This window comes from Mchenga conophoros, linkage group LG7, assembly GCF_057382185.1.
Source record: "Mchenga conophoros isolate Kocher_MC1m ecotype Shallow Benthic linkage group LG7, M_conophoros_male_GT1.1, whole genome shotgun sequence".
NCBI classification, from domain to species: Eukaryota; Metazoa; Chordata; class Actinopteri; order Cichliformes; family Cichlidae; genus Mchenga; species Mchenga conophoros.
Window position 1 is genome coordinate 58,310,094 of NC_140532.1, and position 18,471 is coordinate 58,328,564.

At 41.0% G+C, this 18,471-nt stretch overlaps 1 protein-coding gene across 4 annotated transcripts in view; it reads right to left on the reverse strand.

The window, feature by feature from the left end:
• Positions 1–16,165, reverse strand: part of nek6 (NIMA-related kinase 6) — a 32,141-nt gene extending 15,976 nt beyond the window's left edge. Inside the window, exons 1-4 of one of the 4 annotated variants that reach the window (XM_085280453.1) lie at positions 16,060–16,112; positions 4,940–5,104; positions 3,130–3,230; positions 2,602–2,742 (exon numbers count right to left, since the gene is read on the reverse strand). In XM_085280453.1, coding sequence (XP_085136579.1) covers positions 2,602–2,742; positions 3,130–3,207 — 219 coding nt within the window. In that variant the 5' untranslated portion in view covers positions 3,208–3,230; positions 4,940–5,104; positions 16,060–16,112. Of the gene's footprint in view, positions 1–2,601; positions 2,743–3,129; positions 3,231–4,939; positions 5,105–15,657; positions 15,845–15,995; positions 16,028–16,059 lie in introns of those variants that run through there. The other 3 variants (XM_085280452.1, XM_085280455.1, XM_085280454.1) reach the window with 3 other exon arrangements.
• Positions 16,166–18,471: the final 2,306 nt, after the last annotated feature.

Genomic DNA, 18,471 nt, shown 5'->3' on the forward strand with positions numbered 1-18,471 from the left:
CTGCTCACTGGTCAGAAAGAGGCTGTCTGTCCAAAATCTAGCACAGAACCGCGTAGAGCCACTGAGGAAAAAGCCACCCTGCTCACAGCTCATCCCCAGTTTAAATAGCCTCAGAGGATGATTGCTGACTGGAGTCAGGTGGCAAACGAGGCTAATCAGCAGCAGCTGTGTCCTGGGGAGAGAGGAGAGTGAGAGAGACAGAGAGGGGTAGGAGCGGCAAGAGGGGTGGAGGCGGGGAGAGTGGGCAAACACCCCACCCACACACTCCCACAGCCTCACAGAACGTAACAATTCGTAAATGTCATAAACCCACGTTTTATTCACAACAGAACACATAAAACAATACCAAATGTTTAAAGTGATAAAATGAACAATTTTACAAAAAAGATTGTCTAATTTTTTAATTTGATGGCAGCAACAGGTCTAAAAAAAAAGTTTGGGCAAGGTCATGTTTACCACTGTGTACCATCCCGCATTTTTTAACAACAGTGAATAAAAATGTAGGAACTGAAGAGACCAGTTGATGGAGAGGAATGTTGTGCCATTCTTGTCTAGTACGGGATTCTAGCTGCTTAAAGGTCCCAAGTATTCTTTGTCACATTTGTTTTGTTTCCTAATAAGTCACTTTCAGTTGCTTTCAACTGGTAAAAGGTCTGGACTGCAGGCACATCAGTTCAGCACTTAACTCATTCACTGCCATTGACGTCTATAGACGTCAATGGCAGTTACCTGATTTGGAAATGGCTGGCAGTGAATGAGTTAACATCTTCTCTACAAAGTCTATAGACGTCAATTACGTTTTTCAATGGGAGGGGCTAGAATACAACCTCGGGCAGCTTGTCAGTGAAGTTTATTTTTTCATATATTTGTAAATAAATTGTTTTGATAAAACATAACCTTTCTCAGTGTTATTTCTGTTTTATAGAAGTGAAAAACTATTTTATATGTTAGAGGTGTCACAAAGCAAGAAATATTAGTGTCAAAGGCACTTTTCTGCTTGAAATGTATTTTTCACAAAAAGCTCGTTTTCTCCCTTTTTTTGGTCAAAACAGGCATTTTTGGTGGAACCCACCTCTCTTCTACAGCTGATTACTAAAGAATGGAAAATGGTAGAAACAAGCTTTTTTTTTTTGGATGAAAGAAGAGAGTCTGTTCTTCATTTTGGTAGGTTCAGCATTTATATGATCATAACACACAGTTTTCTGTGGCTCTTCAAAAATGAGTAAAAATGCTCAAAAACCCTGGCAGTGGGGAGTTACCTGATTTGGAAATGGCTGGCAGTGAATGAGTTAACATCTTCTCTACAAAGTCATGCTGTTTAAATAGATGTAGTATGCGGTTTAGCATTATCTTGCTGAAATATGCAAGACCTTCCCTTAAGATGATGTCTGGATGGGAGCGCATGTCAGTATAAGACCTGTATATACCTTTCAGCACCCCTGAGTTGCTGCTGTTTCGATTAGCATATATCCACAGTAACAAGATTACATGCATTAGTCATTATAACTGATTACATGATCAAATCTTAGTTTGACTTTATTAATAGATCATAAAACCATCTCCATCTTCTTTGTCAGACTATCTTTATTAAATTATAATTATTTCTGAGATCTTCCGTAGATGTGCATGTCTACCTCTTTCTCACGGTAGAATAATGTGTCAATTAATAAACAGTTATGAGTGGGTGAATGCCAAAGGCACAGCTTTCCTCATTTACCATTGTTATTAACAAGTAAAGATGGTTTGTTTTCCACAAAACTCATGTTTCAGAATGAGAACACAGAAGATGAAGTCTTTCTGTGCAGTGAAATATTAAAATACTTAACTCTATACAGGTCTAGGGAGTTTTGAGTTTGAATAAACACTATAATGGAGAACATTTGGGTAGCGTGGGAGCAGACAGAAAGATCTCATGAAAGATCTCATATGGATTACTATAACTATACTCTAATTGGTTTATTAAACAGAAGGAAGATCAAGAGCTCAGGTATCTTAGGCTCCTGAGGGAAATAAACATCAGTCAGTGGAAGATGAAATACAGTGTTAATGTAATTCAAGCAATGTGTTCCTTGTTTTGTCTGAATTTTACTTTTTTTAGTTTGTGTTCGGTGCAAATGTGATAGCTGCCACTAGTCGCCTCACTCAATCCTCACCCTGCAGGTTTAAAGCTAAGCCCAACATACTTCTACTCCTGAGGAATACTGGTATTATACTGGTAACACAGCAGAACTGAATTCAGCTTCATGCATCTTGGTTTTACTAGTATTATTAGCACTAAAGGAGGCTGAAATTCACTTAATATTTGACACATTCATGTAAACAACTATGCTACCAGTGTTTAAACAGTGGTTAAAGCTAAGCTAGCAAAGACTAAAATAAATTAACATTATGCCTACAAGTTGCAGATGATTAAGCAGAAGAATGTATTTGATAAGGCGTGTACAGTTTACTTTGTAAAATAAAATACTTTAAGTAATCAAGTTAAACACATTAACTTGCAAAACACCAATTTCCACTATAATAAACATAAACAGGAAATGACATTGCACTGCAGTGAGATCTAACACCACATGTATTGCGACTAAGTACAAAGAGCTGTACCTGGACCTTCTTGAGTGCCACCAGCTGTCCATCAAGCAGATATGTTGCTTTATAGACCTCACTGAACTGACCCCGACCGATGTTCTTCTCAATGTGGAAGTTTGCCATTGTGCAGCAGTAATTATAGCTTGGAACATTTTTCTGAACAAGAAAACACCATCAGCAGTAAAACAAAGCAGTATATTATAACTCAATAGATGTCATTTTTTTCCTTTCAGCTTAGTGATTTTAACATATCTCTCAATACTATGTGTTGTTTCAAAGTCTAAGGCTAATACAGACAGAACATTTTGAATATGTTGATGGTAGTTATCATCAACTACCACATGCTAATAGAAGAAGAACATTACACTCTGTTAGTCACAATGTCTAAAATTATCTTGTACAGTGCTTTAACTTACAATGTCATATAGACACTATACATTTTGGAACATGTAATGCTCTTCTTTTGGCAAAAAAAAAAAAAAAAGAAAAAGAAAAAAGGCCAATACTATTTTTTGGGTCAATACTACTACTACTACTACCTACCTGATTTTCCTGGCTTGGTATCTTGTAGAGATTATTGTGTTTGTCTAAGGTGGGCTGGTTGTTGTTCTGCACCTCCATGTTTGCATCACACCTACCCACCTCTGCAACAAAGAATAGTTGAAATGACTTATTTAAAATCATGGTACATCTGCTTAAAACATTAAAAAAACCCAAAAAACTCCAGTCATAATACGCAGAAACTGGGATAAAGTGTAAGCATGAAAAACTAGTTAATGCATTTATTACTTCTAGGTTGAACTACCTCCTTCAGTTAATTCAAAATGCTGCAGCAAGAGTTATGACGGGGACTAGAAAGAGAGAGCATTTTTCTCCTATATCTGCTTCTGGCTTAGCTTCCTGTTAAATCCAGAATTTAAATCCAAATTTAAAATACTCCCACCACAAGGTCTTGAATAATCAGGCTAGGGCTGGGCGATATGACCCAAAATTCATATCTCGATATTTTTTAGCTGGATGGCGATATAAGATATATATCTCAATATTTTTTTTTAAGCCATAAAGTAAGAACAAAAAGAGAGTTCTTAGTCAAAGCTGTGTCCCAGATGTCACACAGGCACTTTTATTAACATACAGCACAGATGTACATGAAAAATTACTCAAAATTAAATTATGAGCATTCATTAAATAATAATGCTCCATAAATAAAAGAAAACAAGGTTGTTTTTGTGCTAAACAAAGAGCTCACAATTGTGCAGTCAAAATGTAAACTAAAAGACGCTGAGCGTAATAACAAAGACAGACAGATTTCACAGCTGCTCTGTTCCCATGTTTTACTGTGTGACTGATAGCCTGGAGTTTGAAATCCGCTTCATAACCACGTCTCTTACAGGTGCCATTTATGGTCCTTATACACAGTAGGGTAATATTACGTTGAAGCACAGTACGTATCACTCCGCGAAGCTCCTCAGTAGCCGTAATGTGCCGACAATCTATCAAGCGGTGCAGCTCCGTAGCTTACCAAAGTCGTACTCAAACATTTGTGACAGATTGCTGAGCACCGTGTACCACATAAAATCGGTTCGCGGCCATCAAGCACAACCAGAATAGCTAGGTTTCATTTGACGTAGACGTGACGTCGACGTAAAGCGCGAAATTTGACTGGCGGTCGGAAGTGAAAAAGATAAGCGCAAAATCACAGACAGACAGTACGCAAAATGCCTATGTCCTGTTGTGTTTACGGATGCTCCAGTAGGTCGACCCGAGAAACTGATAAACGGTATTTTAGGGTACCAAAAATAGCCCAACGAAGAGGAGAAAAATGGAAAATTCTAACCGAAAAACGTAGGAAAAAATGGATTTTAAATTTACGTTTACAGTCGGGAGGAGCAGAGTCTGCCAATGCCCGTGTCTGCAGCGACCACTTCGTCAGAGGTAATGTTATGTTTGCAAACGAACTTATTAGCATTAGGTTGTCGTTAAATTCTCGTTTACTTAGTGCTTTTAAGTTAGTAGTCTAATATTGACTTGATTGGGACTATAGGCTGCCCAAGTGCTTTGGATGACGAAGAGTCGGAGGACTGGGCTCCGACGGTCAATCTCGGCTACGAACGAAAACCCAGATCGGAATCAGTTCTCAAACGAGAGAAAAGAATGAAGCTTAAGGCAGAACAGCATCGATGTGCAGAGGCGATTTTGGATATGCAACAGACGGCTGAGAATGGTTTACCTTGAAACAAACAACTGTCACTCTAACGAAGTCCTAAGGATGTGGCATGTTTGTTGACGTTAAAGCCGCTACCGCTAACTGTTAGCGTGTTTAAGATAAAGCAATATAAGAACAAACACTCACCCTTGCAAACACCAAACTGTATCCATCATGGAGACGTTTTGTTCCAAGGTTGTGGACCCACCCGCTGACAAAAAAATTGTACGCCTCCAGACTCTTGAAAGCTTTCATTTGCTGCCTAGTGTAGTAAGAAGTCTGGAGGACCAAGTAGTTGGTGATATCCACAGCCTCGATAGTAAGATAAGAGAGATAAGATAAGATAGAACTTTATTAATCCCTCGGGTGGGTTCCTCTGGGAAATTCGACTTCCAAAAAAAGCACAGCAACGACCGAAGTTACAGTTACAGAACTGTTATATATATATATATATATATATATATATATATATATATATATACACACACACACACACACACACACACACACACACACACACACATATATAAATACAGAGACAAATATAAATAAAATATACAAAGGGGATAAATAGAATAAATAGGAATAAAAAATAAAAATACAAGTGAATTGCACATTTCAAGTATTGAGTCTATTGCACTGTTGACTATTTACAAAAAGTATTGCACAAGGTATTGTACAGTGAGGTGCAGAGGCACTACAGCTTAGTTGTTCCCCCCTCCTTTGTCCTCCTGTTTCCCCTCCCTCTCCCCTCCAGAGAGGAGTTAAACAGTCTGATGGCGTGTGGGACAAAGGAGTTTTTAAGTCTGTTAGTTCTTGTCTTGGGGAGAAGCAACCTGTCACTGAACAGACTCTTCTGGTTGTTTATGGCCGTGTGCAGAGGATGCCCAGCATTGTCCATAATGTCCATCAGTTTCTTTAATGTCCTTTTCTCTGCCACTGTCACCAGAGTGTCCAGCTTCATGCCGACCACAGAGCTAGCCCTCCTGATCAGTTTCTCCAGCCTGGATGAGTCCCTCTTTGCTGTGCTGCTCCCCCAGCACACCACAGCATAGAAAAGTACTCCAGCAACCACTGACTGGTAAAACATCCTCAGGAGCTTCCTGCAGATGTTAAAAGACCTCAGCCTCCTGAGGAAGTACAGTCGGCTTTGGGCTTTTTTATACAGGTGCTCTGTGTTGCATGACCAGTCCAGTTTATTGTCCACCCACAGCCCGAGGTACTTGTACTTGTTGACCACCTCCACCTCCTCCCCCTCTATCTGAACTGGCAGTGGACCTTCTCTGGACCTCCCGAAGTCCACAACCAGTTCCTTAGTCTTTGAGGTGTTGAGTTGCAGGTGGTTTGTGTGACTCCATGCGACAAAGTTCCTCACCAGACTTCTGTACTCCTCTTCCTGATCATCCCAGATACACCCCATGATGGCTGTGTCGTCTGCAAACTTCTGAATATGGCATAATTCAGAGTTGTAGCAGAAGTCAGAGGTGTACAGGGTGAAGAGAAGAGGGGACAGCACAGTTCCCTGTGGTGCTCCTGTGCTGCTGACCACTGTGTCAGACGTGATGTCCTTCAGCCTGACGTACTGTGGTCTGTCGGTGAGGTAGTCGGAGATCCAAGCCACCAGGCAGGGGTCCACCTCCATCCTGTTCAGTTTTTCCTGAAGCATACAGGGCCGGATGGTATTAAAGGCACTGGAAAAGTCAAGAAACAGGATCCTGACCGTGCCTTTTCCCCCATCCAGGTGTGAGTGGGCTCTGTGTAGGAGGTACAGGATGGCATCCTCCACTCCGACACCCGCCTTGTATGCAAACTGTAGTGGGTCCTGGGCATGTTGTACCTGTGGTCGGAGGAGGTTGAGGAAGAGCCGCTCTAGAGTCTTCATAAGATGTGACGTCAGTGCCACCGGTCGGAAGTCATTCAGCTCATTGGGCCGGTTCTTTTTGGGGACCGGGACGATGCAGGATGTCTTCCATAGGGCGGGCACTCTCCCCAGTCGCAGACTGAGGTTGAAGACTCGTTGTAGCGGCTCCCCAAGTTCAGCAGCACACGCCTTAAGCATCCTAGGACACACCTTGTCTGGGCCTGCTGCCTTTCTGGGGCGAAGCTTCCTCAGTTGCCTCCTGACCTGATCCACTGTGACACTGGGAGATGTTTGGGAGGAGGGGAGGGGGGGAGATGTCTTGCTGCTGAGAGAGGGATTGGAGGAGGGGGGTGTCATGGTGTCAGGAAGGGGGGGAAGCGAGGGAGGACTCTGTAGTGAAGGTGAGGGTGAGGGTGGGGGGGTTGTGGGCTGGTCAAACCTGTTGAAGAAGTTGTTAAGTTCGTTTGCCTTCTCCACAGTCCCCCCCACTGTGCTTTTCTTGGTGTTGTGGCCTGTGATGGTTTTCACACCATTCCAGACCTCCCTCATATTGTTCCTCTCCAACTTCTGCTCCACCTTCCTCCTGTAGGTGTCCTTTGCTTCCCTCAGGCAGCGTTTCACCTCCCGCTGTGCTGCTTTCATCTCCTCCTTCACTTTGCTCCTGAAAGCCTTCTTCTTCATGTTGAGGACAGCTTTGACTTCCTGTGTTACCCACGGTTTGTTATTAGGATAACACCGTACCGTCTTAGCAGGGGCGACTGTGTCCACACAAAAGTTGAGGTAGTCTGTAAGACAGTGTGTCCTCACCATGTGGGCTCAGGAGCACATCCCAGTCTGTGGTGTCATAGCAGTCTCTCAGAGCATCCTCCTTTTCTGGGGTCCATCTCCGGATGGAGCGCGTTGTGACAGGCTGCCTTTGGACGAGGGGTGTGTATTGTGGCTGTAGGTAAACCAGGTTGTGGTCTGACTTCCCTAGTGGGGGGAGGGGGGTGGCTCTGTATGCATCTCTCACATTAGCATACAGTAGGTCAATTGTCCTGTTGCTCCTTGTGGGACAATTCACAAACTGGTGAAAAGCAGCCAGAGTAGAATCCAGTGTGGCATGGTTAAAGTCTCCAGATATAATAATGAAAGCCTCGGGGTTTTGTGTCTGAAGTCTTGCTGTGACTGTGTGTATTTTCTCACAGGCAGCTGTTGCGTCGGCCCTCGGAGGGATGTAAACACACACACAGATCACATGACTGAACTCCCGAGGTAGATAATATGGCCGCAAGCTAACAGCTAGCAGCTCCAGGTCCGGACGGCATACCGAAACTTTAACGGAGACGTGTCCAGGGTTACAGTATCTGTTGTTAACGTAGACAATGAGTCCCCCACCTCTGCTTTTTCCGCTGGCCTGCGTGTCCCTATCGGCTCTCACAGATGTGAAACCGCATAGGTCTACGTTAGCCTGCGGCGTTAGCTCGGTTAGCCACGTCTCCGTGAAGATAAACAAGCTGCACTCACGGTATAGTCTGTGGTTGTTCAGAGCGCACAGTTCGTCAATCTTATTCTGTAACGAGTTCACGTTGCCCATGATCACTGTCGGGATTGATGGTTTGAATCGCCTCCTAGTAGGCAAATCCTTTACTTCTGTGGTGTATTCGGACATTTTCAAAGAATACGGATCACGTCCGATATATTTTTTAACTATCTGTTTATATCTCTCCCGAGAAACGGGGTCTAAAGTTGCACAATAGCTGCTCTCCTGACTCTCCACAGTGTCCTCCATGTTTACTTCTGCCCTCCACTCAAAAATCGCGCTGCCTCCGCGCGTCATCAGAACCACGTGACCGCAACCCAACTATTCATACATAAGACGCGCTGTCAACTTTTGAGAGAATGAAAGGATTTTAGGGTTAGCGCTGTTAGCTCGTTAGCGCGGTTAGCTCGTTAGCATGGTTAGCTCGTTAACACGTTGACGCCGTCCAGCCCCACGCATGGGGCGATGCGCAGTAACTCGGACACGGCAAATCTCCGTTAACATCTTGTCGCTGCCTGCACATGAAGCGATGGGGGAGGAGGGGGAGTTGTCTTCAGTGAAGGAGAGAGGCGAGGCCGAGTAACGTTGCGTAGAGACAAAAGTGGACGAAAGAGAGGCAAACTTGCGGCTCCACAACTATAATTATAACGTAACATAGACTAAATCGATATAAAGGATATTGTCACATCTTATATCTCGTATAAAAATATATCGATATGTTTTAAAAACTCGATATATCGCCCAGCTCTAAATCAGGCCATGTTATCTTAATGACCTCATAGTAGCATATCAACCCATTAGAGCACTTCGCTGTCAGACTGCTGACTTACTTGTGGTATTTAAAAGTAGAACGGAGGCAGAGCCTTTAGCTCCCAGGCCCTGTGGAACCAGATTCTACTTGGATTTAAGACACAGACACCCTTGCTACTTTTAAGATTAGGTTTAAAATGTTGCTTTTTAATAAAGCATATAGTTATGGCTGGATCAGGAGAGCCTGAATCCTCCCTTAGTTACACTGCAATAGGTCTAGGCTATTCCCATGATGCACTGAGTGTTTCTTCTTCACTCAATATGTGTTTATACCCCTCCCTGCATTTAACCATTAATCTTTGTTATTAATCTTAATCACTATTAATCTCTGACTCTTTTCCACAGTGTTTGTTTTTTTTCTTCTCCCCTCACTCTGAACCGGTCACGGCAGATGGCTGCACCTCCTTGAAGCCGGTTCTGCCACAGGTTTCTACCAGCTACAAGATTTTTCTTTCTCCATTTCACCAAAGTGCTTCTTCATAGGGGATCATCTGGTTGTTGGGTTTTCTCTGTATTATTGTAGGGTCTTTATCTTAATATAAAGTGTCAGGCAACTGTTGTTGTGATTTGGTTGTATGAAACTGAATTGAATGTACATACATATGAAATAAGATGTCTGTTTATGCAGCTAAAATGTACATGCATTTCTTGGTCTTTACTTATATGAATTATTGTATTACTACATGGTCACAGGATGGTCTTTATTAGGGGTGGGTTTTGATTATCGACTTAGGGATTAAAATCGATTCTAGCTTGGATAACGTGATATTAGAGCTGGGCGATAGAACGATAACGATATGTATCGCGATATAACTTTTACTCGATAGAGAAATTAAGCTATCGCGATTGACCTCGCCGCTCTTGTCCTTTTAAAAAAAAAAAAAAAAAAAAAAAAAAAAGGTCAGCCAATCCAAATCAAGTAGCGCAGAGCCGAACCAATCACAGCCGCAGCGTCACGTCGCGTGACTTGTTACATACAGCACAAGTGCCAAGCCGCACGTGTGTTTGTTTGGGAAGCAGCCAGCGGGTAATGGAGCCAGCGCATAATGGAGGAAATGAGTGTGCCGACTAGAAAAATCAACCGAGCGTGACCGAAGAGAAAACAGATGATGGTTCCAATGCCGGAGAGATTGTCGAACGGAAGAGCCATAGAAGTTCCGTAGTGTGAAGGTATTTCGGCTATTTCAAGTCTGACAAAAAATAGAGTAGCGTGCACTGTAAATTGTGCCGAAAGCAAGTCTGGAAATACAATAAACTGGTGCATGCGTCACACTGTGCGCCACGTTATTGTTTCGGTGAAATGAATTTCTACAATACTGTTACTGTTAATTCTACTCTCTGCAGTGTTTAAATGCTTACATATACACAGTTACTGTCCCTCCACACATACGACTCGGTTCTGCTTCTATGCCCCAGCTCTGTTTACTTTTTCCCACCGAGGCTTCTAGACTTCTGATTGGCCAACATTTCTGCACGGTTAGGAATCTAGCGCCACCTGCTGCTTTGGCATGTTCATAGCAGCGTTTTCCTTCATTTCTCCCTTTATGTGTGGACAGGATTATTTTTTAAAACGAAAACGGAAAATCTCCGTTTTCAAAAATACCCGAGTACGTGTGGACGTAGCCTCAGTCTCTGACTGGAAGCGCTAATTCGTCATTCGGCTTTTGTCAGACTAAAGTAACTGTTAAAACTGTTTGAAAAGCTCAGCTATACAACAAGGAGAGATTGAGAATTTCCTTTTAGTTCTCAGTTTATTTGATATTGACAAAAGTTAGTCAATTTTGTCTGTTCTTCTGTAAAACAAACTAAGATTTATTTTTAGAATTAATATTTTGTTTCTAAGTGGAATTGACAATTTAGTCTGTTTCGTTTGTTCTATTTTGAAACTTAAACGCTTTAGCGGCTGCCTTTTGTGTAGTTTGCAATATTTGCCTTTATTTATCTGAAAAAGTCTCATGTTCCTTAAGTACATCTACCCTGTTGAACTTATTATGGGAAATAAATATTTAAATAAAAACAAGCTGCTGATTATTTCACATTTTACTTGTGAGCAACGGCACATTTAAATCTTACAAATATAGTTATTTGGCTCATATCGTGATAGATATCGTTATCGCCTGAAATGAAAAAAAACATATCGTGATATGAAAAAATCTCATATCGCCCAGCTCTACGTGATATCGATTCATTAAAATCCTGAACCGATTTTTAAATATAAATTTATTTTGCCCGAAACACCAAAATCTCAGGTTAAACCTCACAAAATTTCAACAACCACCAAACAGCTAAAACAGTAAATGAGAGCAGGTACACAGATTCTGCACAAAGATGTAAACACAAAGCACGGACCCGCCGACAGATCGGAATCAGTGAGATGGCGCCTTTCTCACCCGATGGCACGGGCATGGACATGGTCGGGGCTGAAAGCCAACAGCTCGCTGATTCTAATGTTTCGGCGGGTTCACGCTTTGTGTTTACGTCCTTTTTGCGCTAGATTCTGAAGCTGCAGGTTTTATCTCTCTCCAAACAATATTGATTGAACCAGCAGCAAAAGAAGATCCAAACTACGCTTCACATAAACATCGTCATGAATTCCTTACTTTTGCTGTTTCGCTTCCAACACGATAAAAATCACACTTCATGCACAGCTCTCACTCTCTCTGTGTACTTCAAGAACAGCTTCCAATCTAAAAATCTCTCTGTTTTCTGCATTATTCGCTTGTTTATTACGCACAAGTCTACCGTTCTTTATAGCGCTGTCAGCCGCTGTTTTTTTTTCCTTTTCCTTTCTTCCGAAAAGAAAGCCTCATTTCTGCTGTTCAATACTGAACAAATTTAAACTTTTTAAAATTATGCAAAATGCTTAGCTGTGTCCCTAATACAACCTCTGTAACTTTGCTCTGCTTCACTTCAGTAGCATCAGGTAATGTTCATATGTTGATTAATGGTTTTCTTTTGTTTTTGATCTACCGCAGAATATTTTTAAGGTCAAATTCTGCAATAGAATCCCAGACCAGGAAAGTCGCCTTCATGTTTTTCTGTGTTTTATCCTCAGTTACTCTGACACAAAGGCATCTGCTGTGATGTTTACACCTTTGATAAAGTCTGGCAAGTCTCAGCTTTCTTTTTATAAAAGATATGGATATGTACTGATACGTGATCAGAATTATAATATTTCTGACTGTCTGAGGCAAAATTTCCCGATTCAAATTGAATCGAATAAAATCGTGGATCAAATCGATTCGGGAGATCAGTAACGATACCCAGCCCTAGTCTTTATGCTTTATAACCATTACAGTTTGTATATAACTGTGATTTGGCACATATAGATAAAAATAAAATTAGTTAAAATCAAGATGACCTGTTAGTTTAAGACATGTAGCTCTTGAACTTCCTTCTCTAGGTGTTCTTTCATATACAGTGGTATGCAAAAGTCTGGGCACCCTTGATAATTTTCCTTCATAAATCATTGGTTGTTTGGATCAGCAATTTCATTTAAATATATCATATAGTAGATGAACGAAATGATACTTGAGAAGTGAAATGAAGCTTCTAGGATTTACAGAAAGTGTGCAATAGTTACTTAAACTAAATTAGGTAGGTGCATACATTTGGGCACCCCAACAGAAAAATTATATCAATATTTAGTAGATCCTCCTTTTGCAGAAATAATGCCTCCAAACACTTCCTATAGCTTCCAATGAGAGTCTGGATTCTGGTTGAAGGTATTTTGGACCTTTCGTCTTTACAAAACATTAGTTCAGTCAGGTTTGATGATTTCACAGCATGGACAGCCCGCTTTAAGTCACACCATAGCTTTTCAATAATATTCAGGTCTGGGAACTGAGATGGCCATTCCAGAACATTGTACTTGATCCTCTGCCTGATTTTGAACAGTGTTAAGGGTCGTTGTCTTGTTGAAATATCCAGCCCTGGTGCAACTTCAACTTTGTCACTGATTCTTGAACATTGTTCTCTCTTTATGCACTGAAGCTGGCACGTTCCCTGAGTTTTTCCAGCAAGATGGTGCACCACCACATTACGGGTGCCAGGTCCGAGCATTCCTAGATGAACAGTTTCCTGGAAAGTGGATTGGTCATCGTGGGCCAGTTGAATGGCCCCCAAGGTCTCCCGATCTGACCCCCTTAGACTTTTATCTTTGGGGTCATCTGAAGGCAATTGTCTATGGTGTGAAGATACGAGATGTGCAGCACCTGAAACTACGGATACTGGATGCCTGTTCTGGCATTTCTCCTGCGGTGTTGCTATCAGTGTGTGAAGCGTGGGAGAAGAGGGCTGCATTGACAATCCAACACAATGGGCAGCACATTGAACACATTTTATATGTGGTCAGAAACTTATAAATAACTCATGAAAGAATAATGTTACGTTGAAACCGAGCACACCATTGTTTTTCTTGTGACATTACCAATAAGTTTGATGTGTCACATGGCCCTCTTCCTATTGAAAAAACAAAAGTTGTATCCAAGATGGCCGACTTCTAAATGGCCACCATGGTCACCACCCATCTTGAGGAGTTTGCCCCCTCACATATACTAATGTGCCACAAACAGGACTTTAATATCACCAACCATTCCCATGTTATTACGGTGTATCCATATAAATGGCCCACCCTGTACTTGTCACGTGCAGACTCCTACATCATTATGATGAAAGCATTGGGGTTCAATTCGCCCAAAGACACTTCAACATGCTGAATGGAGGAGTGAGGGATTGATTGATTGGTGGATGACCCGACTCAACCCCTGAGTCACAGCTGTAACGTTCAACTTAGCAGTGTACAGGTCACATCCATAGGGCAAGACTGCACAGTTGGGTATGTTTAACTACCCAACTGAACATCATATAAGAGCATTTTTATAGTTTATTACAAGAATCATATTTACTTTCTATGGATAGTTATCCAAATCATAACAACTCTTGAATAGGGTAATTTTTTAATGACTCATTCACCTGGATACTGTACTTAATTGCAATGTGGAGTCATTAACTCTTCATTAACCTTTCTCCAGTTACAAAAGGACTCTGTTGCCAGGTTTCGGCAACAGGTTTGGGTCCTGTGGTGACTACAATAATTCAAGCCAAAGCTATTTTCAGACCACCAGATCACTAAAAGTGACTCAAAATAGCTGGTACTGCATCTCTGTGTGTGCTAAGTTATTATGACTAGATGAGTTATTTTAACAATTTTGTACCTTCTCTCGCAACTTAAGAGTCCAATAAAAAAACCAAAAGCAAACGTTTTGGATCAATTGAAGTTTTTTTAAGGAATTTTCAAAACAATCTGATAATAATTAATTATAATAGTCCAGCCTAGAAAGTAATAAATGCATTGCCAAATGCAAATATGACATGCTTAGAGCAGATACCAACTGATCGCTGTAACAAGGTCCATGCTAATCATGCACTAATCAGGACATCTGATTACCAGAAGTTAAGAAAAAGAGTGAATAGCAGAATAAGCTGTTTGGCATTGGTAGAGTTTGGCATTTTCATGGGCACAACTATGCTACTCAACCCACAAATGCATTTTTGCTAAGTTGTATGCACATATGTTTTTGACTTTTTGCAAAAGTGTCAAGGAATACCCGCACCTGTGAAATTAAAATGCATTGTTTCTGATTATCTTTTTTCTCACATGCAGCTTTTGACATAAACATAACTCTTCATGTAGTGAAGAAGAGCATGCAGAGGGTTGATGAGACATGCTAAGGTAAGATGGTGGCATCTGCTCTGGGGACCCCTAACGGGAGCAGCCAAAAGAACAACAATCTGACATAGCTCCCACGCCCTCATATGCCAGCAGAAAATTGTTGTTGATTGAAGTTGCTCAATGTCATTGGCAATCTCTGGATGCCACATGACTATTAGTCGCTTCCTGTGTAGACAGTCTTACTACTCAACCTTTCCTTTCATATTCAAAGATGTCGAGTGCTCTATGAAACTATTGCCCAATGGCTTTTGGCTACTGTTGGTAAAAGAACAAAAACTTAATTGGGTAATTTCAACAGGTCACATGATAGAGTGAGGCAACATCTCACAGTGGTTTCACCTAAAACTTCTAGTTGTAATGACCCATACCTTTTTTTCACACCTTGGCTCATGTGATGAGCATATGATAAGGAGTGGGTCAACAAACATCTTAAAGGACAAACCCCAATACCTGGTACTCTCCAACATTTGGTTTTAGAACTGCAAAAGCTCTTGGATGAGAGTTGAAACCTCTTCAAGAAATTTAAACAAGTACAATGGTTTTCTTATACTGTTTCTACATATAATGTTCACTTCTACACAGAAACCACACACCCAGACAGGAGGGGTGGGGGTACAGCTTGTTACTCATGTTTGATACACAAATATTGTCATTGTTATATGGATGTGTTTTGTTTGGGGGTTTTTTGTGTGTATTTTTAAACTAATGCCAGAGATGCTATCACATAATACACCCAATGCCGCATCTCTGTTCTACCCAATTACCTCACGTTGTAATCGACTAACTTAATGTATAATCCAAATTGGTCTAAGTCAAAAGTACAAAAATTATATTCACAGGAAGATAAACCAGGAGCTGCAGAAGTTACGAGTTTTGCAGTGGTTTCCTGTTGTGAAAGAAGAGCCTGCAGAGACGAGAATTACCCCAATAACACTCACCATTACTTCATTTAGCTTGAGTGACAGGTCGCCGATAATTACTTTAAAGTGGCAATGGAAACATGGAAATTAAATGGATGTGAATTTCAGTCCAAGTGTTCTGCTGCGTGCTCTTTTCCGGGCCTGGTGCAGCACGATTGTTTAAAATAGAAAAAAATATATAATATTATGTTTAAACTATAGACCAGGAATCTATAAGGTCTCGTTTCTGTCCGGGTAAGCAGCACGCTAACGTTGCTGCTAACTAGTTAACTGCTACGAAGGTTGTGCAGCTCTCCAAAATGAGGCTGTATCCTGTTCCATGACGCGTGTTATGATTCAGCCACACACGAACTTACTGAAGCGAGCTGCTGCACAATTCTGCGAGCTGCCACCGTCTCCTTACTACTGACTGTGTCTTACCTGGAGAGGAGTCAGTAATGTCCTGCGGCGTGAAGGCCTTCCACATTTTACAACTTCTGTTAGTTCGTGTTGTTGTGCAACTCCTCACACCAACAATGTGAGTCAGACCCCCGCCCCCGAGTCTCTCTCTCCCGCCCCCGAGTCTCTCTCAATCGCCCCCCGCTCGCTGTCCAGCAGCTTGTTCAATAGAGCTCGCTGATAACTGAATAACAGAAAGATACGACAAAGTTTTCAGTCTCTGGTTGCTAAAGTGGACGCGAAATTGTGAGAAGTGTTTGAGCAAAGTGGGTCAGTAGTCTCCGCGCCCTGCTTCTAAGTCTCCTGCATACGGGATGGGGCTTTTTTTAAGAGTCTGGTCTGAAAATAGATTTGTATAAATTAACATGTTGAAACGAAAGAAAAAAACGTGGTGACAGATGAGGTTGAAACGGAGATGAAATTTCTATTAAACGTTAATCATTCGGGGGGAGGGGGGGAAACAACTACAAAACAACAAAGCAAGGAAGAACATAATTTAATCTGTTCGGATCTGTAATACAAAATTACTAAAGCAAACTTTTGTATCAAAATGTAAAAAAAAAAAAGAACAAAGAACAATGAGAGACCTGAACACACACAGGTGCATACATTTTACAATTGTTTATTTATCAAGCATATTTAATTAAACTGAATTAATATACGTTTATCCTTGTGCTGTTTTAAGCTATGTTGTGTTAATTATTTGTATATGTATTTTTTGATGCTTTGGCAATAGTATTTTGCCATGATTATTTGGGTCAGTGTTGTTTTTTGTTTGTTTGTTGGGATTTTATATATTTTTTGCCTCTGTACACCACCACAGTGGATTCAGCATCAATCAAACGTCAATATGCAATTGAAGTGCAGCCTTTAATTACAGGGTTTTAACAAAAGAATTCAAGGAGGTGTTGTTGCAAATCTTATGGTCCAGGCTTGCAGGCTGATACAGAACTAAGAATAGGGACAGAGCCAGACTAGTTCAAGCTTCACCTTTTTTGTCTCTGCAGTGTGAACCACACCCAAAACATAATTAAACTAAAACAACCTGACCAACATTTATAACAAAAGTGCTGTAAACTGAGAAAATAAATATATATTTAAAGTATATATATATGTGTGTGTGTGTGTGTGTGTGTGTGTGTGTGTGTGTGTGTATACGCACGAGTGCCCGATGCCATCTAGTAGGCTCTGTGCTTATTGTCCAGCTCCATGGAGCCCACTTGCCATAGAATATCAGAATTGGCAGGCCAACCACTGGCACCCTTTGCTTTTCACAGATGAGAGCAGATTCACCAAGAGCACATGTGACAGAAGTGAAAGGGTCTGGAGAAGCTGTGGAGAATGTCATGCTGCCTGTAAAAGTTTTGGTGTTTGGTGGTGTGTCAGTGATAGTCTGGTGAGGCATATCCATGGAGGGACGCACAGACCTCTACAGGTTAGGCTACGGCACCCTGACTGCCATTCAACATTGGGATGAAATCCTTGGAGCCATTGTCACAGCCAAAGCTTGTGCACTAGGTTCCTCCTGCCCCCAAACTCGCCTGAGCTATTTCTAATAGAAAGCCTCTTGGACATTATATTTTGGTTCAGTTTGTGGGGCAGTGATGGCCTGGTCCAGATCTGGGAGGACATCCCCCATGATACTGTCTGTTATCATAGTAGGAGGATGCCCCAATGTTGTCAGTCATGCATACAAGCATGTAGAGGCTATATAAACTGCTGAATACCACTTTGAATTGCAGCAATGAAATTTCAGCAAAAACAGATTATTCTGTTGCATCAGTTTTTTCCTCTTTGATTTTTGGACTGTCTTTGAATTTAGCCCTGTGTAGGTTGATAATTTTCATTTCCATCAAACAATGTGGCATCCTAACAGATTATCCAGTCCACATCAGCATAGACATCCAGTGTAATTTTTTTTTCCTATTGAGGTCTGATGTGTTTTCAGAAGGTTCATTTAAATATTTTTGAACAGTTTAGAGAATAGTAGAACAAAGATGTAAACTTTGTGGGAATTTTTGTTTTATCATTTTTCTATTTTGCTCTAGTGTTTTGGAAAAAACAGCTTCACTGTAGGAAAAAACACAGGACACACAAATCTGCTGTTTTTTGGAGCATCCGCCCCAATTTTTCCTCTTGTTAATCCACGTAGCTGTCATTTTCATTTATTTTCCTTTTACATTACATTACATTTAAAAACAAAATGTTTGTGACATAAATAATATAATTTATATTTTAGATTATTTCAAAATTAATATTGGTAGAAAATATTACTACTTTATATTAAACTATAAATTATCTCCAAAACTGTTTTTAATTATTAGCTATAAAACCTCAAAATGATGTAATAAACTGCACTGGAGCTACCGTTACAGTAAATGCTGAGTAACAGAA